This window comes from Vicia villosa, linkage group LG3, assembly GCF_029867415.1.
Source record: "Vicia villosa cultivar HV-30 ecotype Madison, WI linkage group LG3, Vvil1.0, whole genome shotgun sequence".
Classification (NCBI taxonomy): Eukaryota; Viridiplantae; Streptophyta; class Magnoliopsida; order Fabales; family Fabaceae; genus Vicia; species Vicia villosa.
Genome location: NC_081182.1, coordinates 27,208,700 through 27,221,512, shown reverse-complemented (window position 1 = coordinate 27,221,512; position 12,813 = coordinate 27,208,700). Strand labels below are relative to the sequence as shown.

General features: G+C 31.8%; 1 protein-coding gene across 1 annotated transcript; it reads right to left on the bottom strand.

Moving 5' to 3' along the window:
* Positions 1 to 8,582: 8,582 nt before the first annotated feature.
* LOC131660768 (uncharacterized) lies at positions 8,583 to 12,335 on the bottom strand. The gene is made up of 6 exons (XM_058930082.1): positions 12,097 to 12,335; positions 11,728 to 11,846; positions 11,363 to 11,645; positions 11,002 to 11,063; positions 10,627 to 10,708; positions 8,583 to 9,087 (listed from the first exon to the last, which is right to left on the bottom strand). Exons 1-6 carry the CDS (start codon positions 12,143 to 12,145, stop codon positions 8,993 to 8,995), a joined length of 690 nt encoding a protein of 229 aa, XP_058786065.1. The 5' UTR covers positions 12,146 to 12,335; the 3' UTR covers positions 8,583 to 8,992.
* Between the last annotated feature and the right edge of the window lie 478 nt (positions 12,336 to 12,813).

Sequence of the window (12,813 nt, the reverse complement as noted above, 5' to 3'; positions counted from 1 at the left end):
GGAAAGTGAAAATTGATGAGTAACGATGAAAACGAACATAACTAACGTTTCTGATGTGTCGTGTTGTGTGCCGTTGGTTTTTTTTAGTTTGACTTTAATTTAGACATGGTGTTTTGACAAAATTTTGATCATCCCAAATAGGATGTTTTATGCCTTCAATTTTACAAATAGATTAATAAAAAAATGTGAAGAATATATAAGTTAAAGCAATTACAAATTATTTTTCTTTCCTTATTTCTATAGGTGGAAGTATGTAGGGGTGTTCGCGGTGCAGTTTGGGCAATTTTGACGTAAAAAATCATCTGAATTACTCACAACATATATGTGTTATAAAATAACAACAAAGTTTATCATATTTGGATAACAACTTTCCATTTAATATACAAAAATAATATTAGATAAAAATTGAATAAAAAACATAAAATAGTAGCATAAAATATATAATATAAAAAACATTATAATGAAATAGAAAAAAAAATGAAATATTAGAGAAGACAAAAAAGAAAGAGCGGAAGAGATGCGATTAGATAAGAAAATGAACATTAAAAACGTAATTGGAAAAGAGAACACTAGAATAAAAATAATGAAAAAGAAAGAACTTAAGAGATGAAAGACTAGAAAAAAATATGTGATCGATGTGTATTTAGAAAAGAAGATGAGAAAAAGGTGCAATACTGCTAGGAGAGATTTGAGAAGAATTAAATTGAAACTTTAAGTGTGAGGAAGAGAAAATTATTAGTAATCGTAAGACTAAGCCATAATAGGTTTGAATTTGGGTTGGATAAGTTATTTGAAGTTTGGAGGGTTGTAACATAATGCGGTTTGGTTCGGTTTGTAAAATACAAACAGCAAACCGAACCGCGCGGTTTATTAAAAAATGGCCCAAACACATCCGAACCATATGCGGTTTTTGCGGTTTCGGTTTGGTTTGGTTTGATTTTGCGGTTTTCTATTAAGCCGGTTTGGTTTTGCGGTTTTCTATTGAGCCGGTTTGGTTTTGAACACCCTTAGAAGTATAAACTTTTAATTTTATTGTATATCACTATAAATAAATAAAATTATTTCAGTAGGACTTTTAGTCTTCTATTATTTTATTTTATTTTTAAGAAGTGTCTCTCTTGGGATCTAATATGACTTAATCGTCTGATTGATTTTTGAATAATTTGAGTAGGAAAGTAGGTTATATGATGCTTACAATCTTATGGAAGGACCATTGTGTGTCAGGGTCAGGATCCCTAAGCTTGTTATCATCTTTGATCAACAAGACTCATCTGTCGGGCATGTGGGAGTTTTGATTCATGTTTAGCTCACTTGGGATTTGAGGTGAAAAAGAAAAATTTTTAGTATCAACAAGTGATGGTTGCAAACTTGTTACTTATTATCAAGGATGTTACTCTCTTTCTCCCTCTTTCTCTCTCTCTGGATCAAGACAGACGATCATGGTGTCTTTCTAAGGACAAAGTGTTTTTTGTTCCTTAGACTTATCATGAACTCCTTTAGAGTTGACTTTTAATTCTACTTTAGGAAGTATTGTGAACCTGACTTTTCCCCTTATCTTGGATAGTTGGACTCCTCTAAAGTTGTTTTTTTCTCGGCAGCTTCTTCTTCACAGTATCACCACTACAAGAAAAAGATTTAAAACATTGGGAGATATGGGTTCCTAAAGGTGTTTTATATCTGATGTGTACGAAATATTTTGAGTTAGTTACTCATTTGTTTGTCACTAGTGAGTACGTTATGTCTGTCAAGTATGGGGTTTTTAACTAGTTGGAGTGTTGTCTTCTTTTTCCTAAGGATCTCAACATTATCTTCTTGTCAATTACTTTGTTAGAAGTAGAACTAGAGTTAGGGGCAGTTTGTCTCTGATTTGGCATTGTTGTGTCTAGTCTATACAAAATTCTCTAAACGATATAGTTTTTCTATGAGCATATATCACCGCAAAGGATGTGGAGCATAGGCGGTTCTTGGGCCCGGCCAGGCTGGGCACATGCCCAGGCTCTGGCCCAATTGTTTTTTGAATTTGACCCAAAAACGTTTTTTAAAAAAAGAAAGCAAAAAAAATTAGAAAGGGCAAAAAGAGGGATAACTGTATGATTGTGATGAGAGGAAAAAATCGTACACGATGGTATCGAGTTTTTGTTTGTTTTGTTGAGTTTTGGAGATGAGAGAATCGGCCATGGCGTTTTGTTTGTCGGAGAAGATGAATTCCATCGTGAGAGTGTTAAAGTTGTTACCTCACGTGTCCATGCTGCTTCATTGTGTTAATTAAATATCATATTCAATTATTCCTTAATTAGTCAAACTTTCTCCCTTGTTTTTTGGCCTTTTTTTTTTATTCTTTTAATAATATTAAAAAATTGTTTTAGAGAATTATAAAGAAGACACGTTAATGCTTGGTTTTACCACGTATCTTACCAACTCTTATTTTTCATTTTTTTTAAAGTTTTTATTATTAACCAAATGATAATTATTCTTTTTATTATTTCTTATTAGTAACTAAATGCTAATTAGGTTTAGTTTGTTTCTTTGTTGTTGTTATATATATATATATATGGATTTTGTGGGCCTAAATTTATGTTTCTACTTGAACCTCCCTTTTTGCTATTTTGTTAGTTTTTTTAATAGTTTCTTTATTATTTGATTTGTTATTATTAATTTCACAATGAAAAAATATATTAAAAAATGGATAATCATTTTAAACAATTTTATTTAATTCAAAATTATTTTTTTAATTAATTTTATTAAATAAATTCATTTAATTTATTAATAACTTTAATGCATCTTTATTTGAATTTAGGTATTTTATGCAATTTATTTTTCCAATATTTTATGCTTGTAATTTTTTTATTAATATTCGTGATTATTCATTCATTCTCATAGTTTATTTTTAAGCTTTCTTACAATGAAAGGTATATTATTGGGCCTTTCTTGCAATGAGACACACGCTTACTTGTACACATTCATAGTTTGATATGAGTATTGCTATTTAGTACGAAGCAATTTGAAGAAGAAATGCAAGAATGAGTATGTGTCACTATTTTAGTGGTAAATTTTAAATTAGTTTTAAATTTAACTTCCTTTTTAATAGGAATCATGGGGGTTGTGGTGATAATAGATGGTTGAGATCTATTCTTGCCTTTTTTGTTTTTCTATTTTCTTACTAATAAGCATTTTCCGTTTGATATTGGGCTTTCTTAAAGTGAGACCTATTCGATTAATTGTTCCAATTACTCGTCTAGAAGACTAGTCCACTTTGCTAGTACACTTGTAGTTTAATTTGATTTGATTTAACTGTCTTATTATTTTCATGTTTAATCCCTTTGTGTATGCTTGTGTGTACGAGACTTGTATTGCTTTCATTTCATCCTCATTTCCGAAGCCTTGTAAAAATTTTATCGCTTTCTTTATTTTCTTGAGTTTTATTTGCTTGCTTGCTTTTATACTTGAATAAATTATGAACCCGCGCACTCTTGGTCCATATACCAAGTCATACCCCAAGTTCTGTAAGTCGATTGTCACGTGCATCGTCATCGACCGTATCACTACATTCTTGGTCCATATACTAAGCCATACTTCATGTTTTGTAAGTCGATTTCCTTGTTTAACTCTTTTATTTTAAACTATATTTTTGTTTACAAAATGACGAGTCTCTTTTATTTTGGTTGATGACTATTTATATATTATATACAATAAATTTGCGGTCTATACATTTTTGCCCAGGCTTTATAATTTTTCTGGCTTCGCCACTGATGTGGAGGATGAGAGAATTTTTCTTCTTGAAATTGATATCTTCGCAAGCATGTGGGTGACACTTTACTTTTTTTAACTGGTATCAAAATCATATCTTGTTTGTATCAAAAGAAGGTATGGTGGCTCTGACCTGATGATGGAGAGTTCTTGAGGTTACCTTGGTAGATGTTTTTCTGTTGTTAACAGCTCTTTCGACTAAAATCTAGTCTCTTATCTATGAAGTAATTATCTACTTTTGTGTATTCAATTTTTGTGTTGTTTTGACCTAAATGGTTGTTTTGGTTTAAATTTTGTATGTTATTTGTTGTTTACTTTTTGGTGTTTGTGTTTGATGTTTCTTGTGCCATAAAAATCTCATCTATATTTGAGACTTTTAGGTTTGTTTCATTCTTATTTAGTTATTATTAGCCTTTAAAAAAATATGAAACTAAAAAACTTTAGGAAAAAAATTCTTCAAAAGTCGTTTGCCAATTTTATAAATTATTCCTTCTGTCCCTCCTTTTTTGGTTTTTTTTTTTTTTGTTTTATCTTCTTAAGGTTGTTGTTTTCTAATAGCCAGTGGAGTTGCTCTTGTCCTTATTATAATTAATATTTTAATTTTTAATTTTTAAAATTATATATATATATATATATATATATATATATATATATAAATTATTTAATAAATTTAAAATATATATTTTTATTTATAATTGTGATCAGCGTGCGTTTGATTCTACTGTGAAAAAATTATTTTTAAATAAATTTATTATGTAAAATTGATTCTAGTTAAATGTGAATTGAAGGTAAAGTGATTTGTGTTTGAGAAACACTTTTACTTTTACTTGATTTGATTCTAGCTTTTGATTAGGTTTCCAAAAGTTGTTGTTATGTCAGAATGTTGATGTTAAACCAGCTGAAGGTGTGATGAAGGATGATAAATCAAGTATAAATATTATGATCGAACGGGAAGTAATCCAAGAGAGATTTTCAAAAGTCGAAGACATCATGAAATTGCACATCAAAGAGCAATTGAGAAAGATTGCATATTCAGAAATAACAAATTTGAGACCACGGTTAGAACTGGTTAAACAAAGTGTGCCACTAAAATTTTCAAACTGACACATAGTAACAACTCTACATGGGGTCTCCTTCATACTTCGAACATGTTAACATACATTTTTCAAATCTAACACCAAATTCTTAAAAAAAGTGTTTTCAAGGGTGCTCACATTACCAAACCATCTCGTCCACCACCATTACCAAAAATCATCCTCATTGAATAGATGTCGCTTTTTATGCACAAATATATTAAGCGGGTTGTTGATGTTAAAGGTGACAACAATTGAGATTTTTGATATGTTTCGGGTTTGCTCTGTAAAGGAGAAGAAGACCATCAATCTTTATGTCATCGGCTTATACACGAGTATACCCAATTTGTCCTTAAATACTTTGTTATTATCAAAACTTTAGGGATATGGTACAAACCAATTTTATTCCAATAGTAAAATTATCCATTATTTGACGTTCCAAAAATGCAAACTCAACTGAAAAAGTCATCTCTGCAGAAGTAATACCAAGAATTTCCAGAAGTGGAAGCAAACTCAACTGAAAAAGTCATCTCTGTAGAATCAATAATGAGCACAGTGGGAAATATGTTGAACAACTTTATGGAATTAAGATGAGTTCAAAATATATCTCGAATGGTTTCTGCATCCTCACATACTTTATACCTAGATACATAATGATCATCATCTAAAAGCCTCAATAGTTGTTGCATTTTAGTTCTTTGATATTTTATCGACTTGTTGTTTCAGGCATGAACATTGTATACTTGCTTGATATTTGAGATATTTTGAGGTCTTTTCTGTTCCAAAGTTGAAAGTATTTTTTGGGTTGCACCATGTTCAATGTCATGTCAGAAACAAGATCGTACTTTCAGGATTAAGGTGACATGCAATGGGATGATCGACTAACTTGTACCACAAATCATGATTACGTATACCATAAACCACATTAAACATCCATGTATTATCTGCCATAAGGTACCGATGTAACTTAAAAGGATACTCACATTCTTTCTTCCAATGTCTTCCTGTTTCAACTAGGAGTGTTCAAAACCAAACTGGCCCAATACAAAACCGCAAAACCGAACCTAATCAAAACCGCAAAAAATGTATTTGGTTCTGATGTGTTTAGGCCATTTTTTAATAAAACCGCGCAGTTCGTTTTCGTTTATGATTTGTAATTTATAAACCGAACCAAACTGCATTATGTTACAACCAACATTCACTTAACCAACATCCAACCCAAACTCAAACATATTATGCTTTAGCCTTACGATTACAAATGATTTTCGCTTCCTCACACTAAAGGTTTTCGTTTAAGTCTTCTCAGATCTCACCTAGCAGTATCGCGCCTTTTTCTCATCTATTGTTCTCTCTTCCAATTATGTTTTTAATGTTTCTCGTATTCTCTAATCTCTCCTCTCTTTTGCTCTTTCTTTTTCATCTCCATTAATGTTTCACTTCTCTTTTTTTCTATTTTATTATAATGTTTTTTATATTGTTTTATGCTACTATTTTATGTTTTTTATTCTATTTTTATCTAATCTTATTTCTATATATTGAATGGAAAGTTGTTGTCCAAATATGATGAGTTTTGTTGTTATTTGATAACCCATAAATGATTAAATACAAAGTTATGTTGTCATCTATATGTGTATGTATGGCTCAATAATTTTATAAAAAAAAAAACAACACAAACTGCATTGGTTTGGTTTGCTTTGGTTCATTTTTATTTCTAAAATTCAACCGAACCAAACCGCACACTTTTTTCTCTTCCGATTCGAATGATTTTTTACGTAAAAACCGCCCAAACCGCGCCACGGACACCCCTAATTTCAACTTTCGAATAGGTTTTGTGTATTTTTGACTTCTTTTGCATCTCATTGTCATAAACGCTTGTCTTTTATCAAAACCATTATTTGACCTCCTAATTACAATGTTGAACTCTAATTTTGAAGTCAATGTGTGGATCTATTGGAGCATATGTTAATGAACAACAAACTCCTATTTATTTGTAAAGTGTTTTTCAACATCTACCTTGACGTCACCCGGTTTAACATTCATAGACACAGTAGCTTTGGGGACAACGTTAGAGTGCACCATATCTAAGATCAATCATAACATAACAGAAAAAATTAAAACTCAAATTTAACATTACAATAATCCGAAAAATACATAGGGGTGTAATCGGTTTGCTTTAGACCGAGTTTTGGTCAAAAAAATATTTGAATAGATGATATTTTCATTGGATTTGTTTGATTTGATTTTTAGTGTTTTTCAAAAATGGAAAATTCAATTTGGTTTGGTTTGGTTTGGTTAGGTTAATCTGTTTGCATCGCTCTTTTTTACAAACATTATATTAATTTATGTATTATCGGTTATCATGTCTTCAGTGTATTTTCTGGTATTATTTTTTCAAATAATATTTTACATTTATTACATGCTCTACTTTTCAAACAACTTACAAGTTGTACTTAATCCATAGAAAATAGTAACAAATAAAATACAACAATAACAACAATAAGTTGTCATACAAATAAGTTAACATGTTTCACACCTCAAACACGCATCAAAACTATTTTATAATAAGACTCAGGGTCGGCCCTGTGCATGTGCAGGAATTGCTACAGCACAGGGCCCCAAATTTTTGGAGGCCCCAAATTTTTAAAATGTTCAATTTTTTTCATAAATATTAATCGAAATAAATAAAATATTATAATAAAAATCTAATAAATCAAAAAAATATTATAATAAAAATCAATATATACAAAAAATTGAGATAAATCAAAACACTAAATAATTATAATTAAATATATTATTGATTAATACATAATTGTATTGTTTAAATGTCTTTTTTAATTATTATAATTATATTTATATTTTAAATTTAGACCCATTTTTAAAATTAGAACGGGGCATCAGCGTTGATTGGGCCGGCCCTGACAAGACTATAAGGAATTTTGTTAAAGAAGAAAAAAAAAGTTTTTAAAAAAAGAGATAAAAACTAACCAAGAGAACTTGAAACGCAAAGAAGAGTGATTATAGCCATCAATTCGGTTCACCAGTTTGGCGGTTCCTAAAAACTAAAACCAATAATCAAACCAAACCACCTCGATTTTCATCAATTTAGTTCAATTTTTTATGCTCTGCTTACACCCCAAGAAATACACTTTTGTAATCACATTCAACAATTATATGAAATTACACTTCCAGACACAACTTGTTTTCCCACAGTAAAAATTAAATTCTAGCAAGCAATGAGCGAAGAAATAGATGTTCATTGTGTTCGCTTTTCCGGAATAAAAACTAGATTCTAGCAAACAATAAGCAAAGAAATAGATGTACAGTACATTAAGAATGGAATGTTGTTTTGATGTACAAGATTTAATTGAGAATGAAATGACGTTTTAGTAGGATTTGAAAAAGAATGGTGATATGATCATGAATGGAAAATACTTGCAAGATGGTGTTTTATTTAATTTCCCGCTTAACATATCTGGAAATACACTTCCGAATTATTCATAGTTGTGAAATAAACACAATCAATGAAAGGATTAGTCCGGAGATGTAGTTCCAAACTATCTTTTGGCAAAATGAAGAATATGTCACTTAAAACATGTTTTGGTACGCATTAGGGACGTCGGGAGGTGTAATTCCAAAATGTTGAAAGGACAATTTCGAAATTCATTCCAGTGACTCCGCAACTAAGGGTGGGAAGAACAACCCCTACAAAAATTCATGATAATCTACAATGCACCATGCAAGATCAATACGAAGAGACAAAAATTGATACCCGAGTCTTTGAACCTCTTGCATAAATTCTACTTGAAAGAATTTAACGCCAAATATGATACAAGAACACGTTAAATAACAACTGGCCATTTTATTTTACAATACACAACACCCTACTTGAAGAAAAAAGGGCGGCAAACACCTACTGCTGTGAGATTTGTAAAGAATCAAAACTAAAAGATACAAACAAAGCCACAGCCTAATTTCCAAGATCATGAAAATTCTATTAAAAAAATATATTAAAAAAAGATATTAAAAAATCCTAGATTCAACGTCCGGGCCGCCTCTAAAATTTTGAATCCAAAAGCAAATTTCTCCATCAGATAGAGTTCATCTGAGCAGCATCAAACTTCTCAACCATGAAATACAATACCAGTCAGCGTGAGTATGTCATACTAAAAATCTTAATGTCGATCATCTGTTGGCGGACGGAAAGGAAAGTGCGCAAACTGGATTTTTAAGGTTGGTGAATCAGGTTTTTTATCATCAAACTTGTAGCCTGCATAAAGTTCTACGCGTGAGTATGTAATTCCACACATTCATAACATGACTATGCATCTACTAATTTAAATTTAGCTTAAATAACATTATTTTTCTTCTAAATATACCATTTCATTTTCTTTACCAACATACTTTTCAAAAACATTCTAATAGTTGAGTGGGTAAAAGGAAGGCCTCTATCTTTTTCTATGACATGGATCAACTTGACGAAAACATCCTTTAGTATATATTTGTTAGATGCATCTGTCTCGCTGTTAAATTCTCTGTTGTGACAACCAACAAGAAACCAAATATATCAACATGCCCTCGCCACATACCTAAAACTTATCCCATTTGTCATCTCCTCCCTCCCATCACTCCTCCCCACCCCTATCCCTCTTCTCTTTGCCTACTCCCACAACCCCTATCCAATCTTACTCGGCCTCTCATAGGTGCGCAGTGCGCAGTCATTTGCAAAGCACATAGCCAAACAAGGTCAAAAGGAGGTTTCACAATACATCTTAAAGGAAAAATTTCTGGTTAAAAACAAACCCCAAAGCATCAGTATGTATTTATTGCAAAAGAAAAACCTAGAATAGAAGCTTTCGTCCACCCTCTAAATGTGTCCAAAACCTGTTCTACATTCTGAAGTCAATGTTCAGACACACATTGTTTTAGTAACAAATTGCAGATCAGTGCACACTTTTATGTCCAGGACTGAAACCTTGTGGAAAACACATTTTGCCATATTTGCATATTAAGTACATAATTTTGTTGTCTAAGATAATTAAATGTTATAACCTATACTAGTAATTAGTAACACTATAAAATGAAAGATCATTGAAATGAAAATGTCAAAATCAAGTGTTGGATCTTATTATCTCCCATCTGAATCGATATGAACAACATATTTTGGACAGGGTGGGCTTAGGGATAGTGGGAGGGAGGGGAAGGGGTAGGAATAGGGAAGAATAAGATAATGAGGTGACATATCAGTCCACACCCGAGCTCACATTTTGGGTTTCATATCACCAATTAACAGAGAATTTAAAAGAGGAATAAAGCAACTAACAGAAATATACTGAAGGATGCGCTGATAAAATTGGTGACTAAAATAAAAAAATAGGCATAGAGTGACGAAGATGTTATTTATGTTTAGAAATTCTAAATGGACAAGATATCAACAAAAGTCTCAGTTTCTGTAGCACAACTTATTGCACAGACATTTTACACCATGTTCTATTTATATTTGAATTTAAATATGAATATGATACAAAGCAATGTCATATATTTAATTAAAAGGTCAACTGTTTTTTAAGGGGTTTCTTTTGTACCAGTTTGTATTGCATTAGCAGTTAGCACTCGTAAGTGTCAATGCTCTATATTTTGACATACATCTATCATATAATCAGATCTCATATTATTTAGAGGTCTTTTATGTTTCCTAACTTTCAAACAAATCCCTATAATGTACCGAGCATTATATATATGTTTTCCTGGGGACCCTGTCGGTAGACATCAAACTCAGTTATATCAACAAAGAAGAAGAAGCATTTACCTTGCAGAGCTTCCATAGCGGTGAGAGCACATTTGGGTTCAGTAAACTCTACAAAACAAAATATCATAGCCTTGTCCCCACTCTGCAATATGTTTGATGATTAAAACACAATTAAACATCCATAATAAATTAAGCAAAAAGAAATGGTGTGTTCAACCAGTAGAATACATTCCACGACTAAACATATTAAATAGTCCTGGTACTAGCTAAGTATATCATTAGAGGAATGTCATGGAAGATGTAGAAACAATATCTTATATTGTTTCTAAACACACAGTTATCACGTCACAATCTAATAGAATAGTGCTTGATGGGTCTCACAATATTGGAATTTTCTTAAACAATCGGCATGAAATTCTAAATAAACACACTTACCCGTCTTGGCTCCTTGTGAACAACTTTGATATCCTTATAACCAATAAAGGGACGGAAAAGATCTACGCAGATAGGTCAAGGATTCAAGTCAACAGAGCACTGAAATACAGTTATTGCTATTTGAGACACCAACAAATTCACTTCCGTAAACTGTTAAAAGCCAAATTATTGTCCACTCAAAGTTTTTGCTGAACTTTGAAACAAACAACAGCTAAATGGGATCTCCTATAGTAAAAATCCAACAAAATTTAAAATTTCACAACAGTTTCTTATCAATTATATGTTATTACCCACACACACTCAATGATCAAAAACAGATATACCAATGCATACAAGAACACACGGAAGGTGCAAAGGATACGGCCTACTTCCCTTCTAGTACAATCTTTAGGAAGGCCACCCACAAACAAAATATTCGATTCTGCAGCTGAAACTGGGAGGGCATCATAACTGCTTTTAGAGACTGATCTTTCATTGTTCGCAACTGCATCAGGAATGCCTGGATCAACACCCAACAGAGTATCTCTTTTCGTACTTAATTTAGGATCTTCAAGAGGAGAATAATCTGCAACATTAGGTTCGGAGTGAACTCTAGATCCCCTGGTATCATCAACACCATATGGCTCCGTCCGAAACAAACTTACCTGCAAGTAGCCCACATGAATACCTTAAAAAAATACATCTACAATTCCATTTAAAATCAATCAACAGTGATTAAAATTTTACATCTTTATGCAGGTAATCTGTTCCGTAACCGGGAAATTCAGTCGATTTAGGACGAGGAGACGCCAATGATGGTGCCTCGGATGGAATGTAACCGGCATAGCTACTTCTAGCAAAGTTTGCTGACAGAATCAGGGGGAAAAAAAACAGTCAAAAACATGCTTTCTTTTCTAGGTTTAATTAAAACTTCTATGTAACTCTTTTCAACCTGTTTAATTGTTGAATCATGAAAATTACCCCAAGTATAAAAATTGAATCTTTCAATTGTGTAAACTAGAGTTTCAATGAGAGTCGTTAAGAAAGTAGAGATTTCGAGGGGGTGAGAATTAAAAAGGAATAATTTTGATGGAGAAAAAGGAGAAGAGAGAGTACCTCCGTCGGAAGGGGCGGAAGTTGGGTATGGGTAATAGGGATCCGCCATCTACGGCCGTTTAAGTATCCCGCCGGTTATACTCTCAGTCGCTCACTGCTCCGATTTATTGAATTAGGGTTTTTTTTTTCTTTTTGAAGAATAATTAGGGTTTTTTCGTTAGATTAGAAGAAACAAAAATCCATTGGGTACGAAAAATAAGTTGCACTAAAAAAGAACCGTTGAATTAGGTTTTGACTTTTGAGTTTAATTAATGGAAAATACTTTTGTCACCAAGCCAAACAAAAGAAATGCAACAATGACAGTAACCCCCTATCTCAATATCTCATGATTCCGTCGTTTTCTTGATTCAACACCCTTTCTTTCTTTTTCTTTTTTTTTTTTTTTTTTTTTTTTTTTTTTTACTTTTTACATTATCTTTTCTCTCTTATTTTCACTTTTTCTTATTAATAAATATTTTCTATGTTGAAGAGAAAAGATAATGTGAAAAGTAATAATAAATCTCCACCATTCTTTATCACAAGTCACAATTACTCCATGATTCACTATATTAATGACACATGTATATTATGTTTCTTGTTCAAATTCTTTGCTAATAAATAGCATTACTCTTTATTCAACTTTTATTCGCTCCAATGATTATGTTTAATAAAATTCAACACTCTATCAATCGTTAGTTGGTCCAATAGGGAGAACCACGGTTTGATCCCCTGCAACTG

What these genes read in the sequence shown, in the direction of transcription:
- LOC131660768 (XM_058930082.1), bottom strand. Translation starts at nt 12,145, where the DNA reads ATGGCGGATCCCTATTACCCATACCCAACTTCCGCCCCTTCCGACGGA. An exon ending in CAGATTACCTGCATAAAGAT is followed by an intron (nt 11,646 to 11,727) that starts GTAAAATTTTAA and finishes GGCTACTTGCAG; the next exon opens with GTAAGTTTGTTTCGGACGGA. An exon ending in CGCTATGGAAGCTCTGCAAG is followed by an intron (nt 9,088 to 10,626) that starts GTAAATGCTTCT and finishes AACTTTATGCAG; the next exon opens with GCTACAAGTTTGATGATAAA.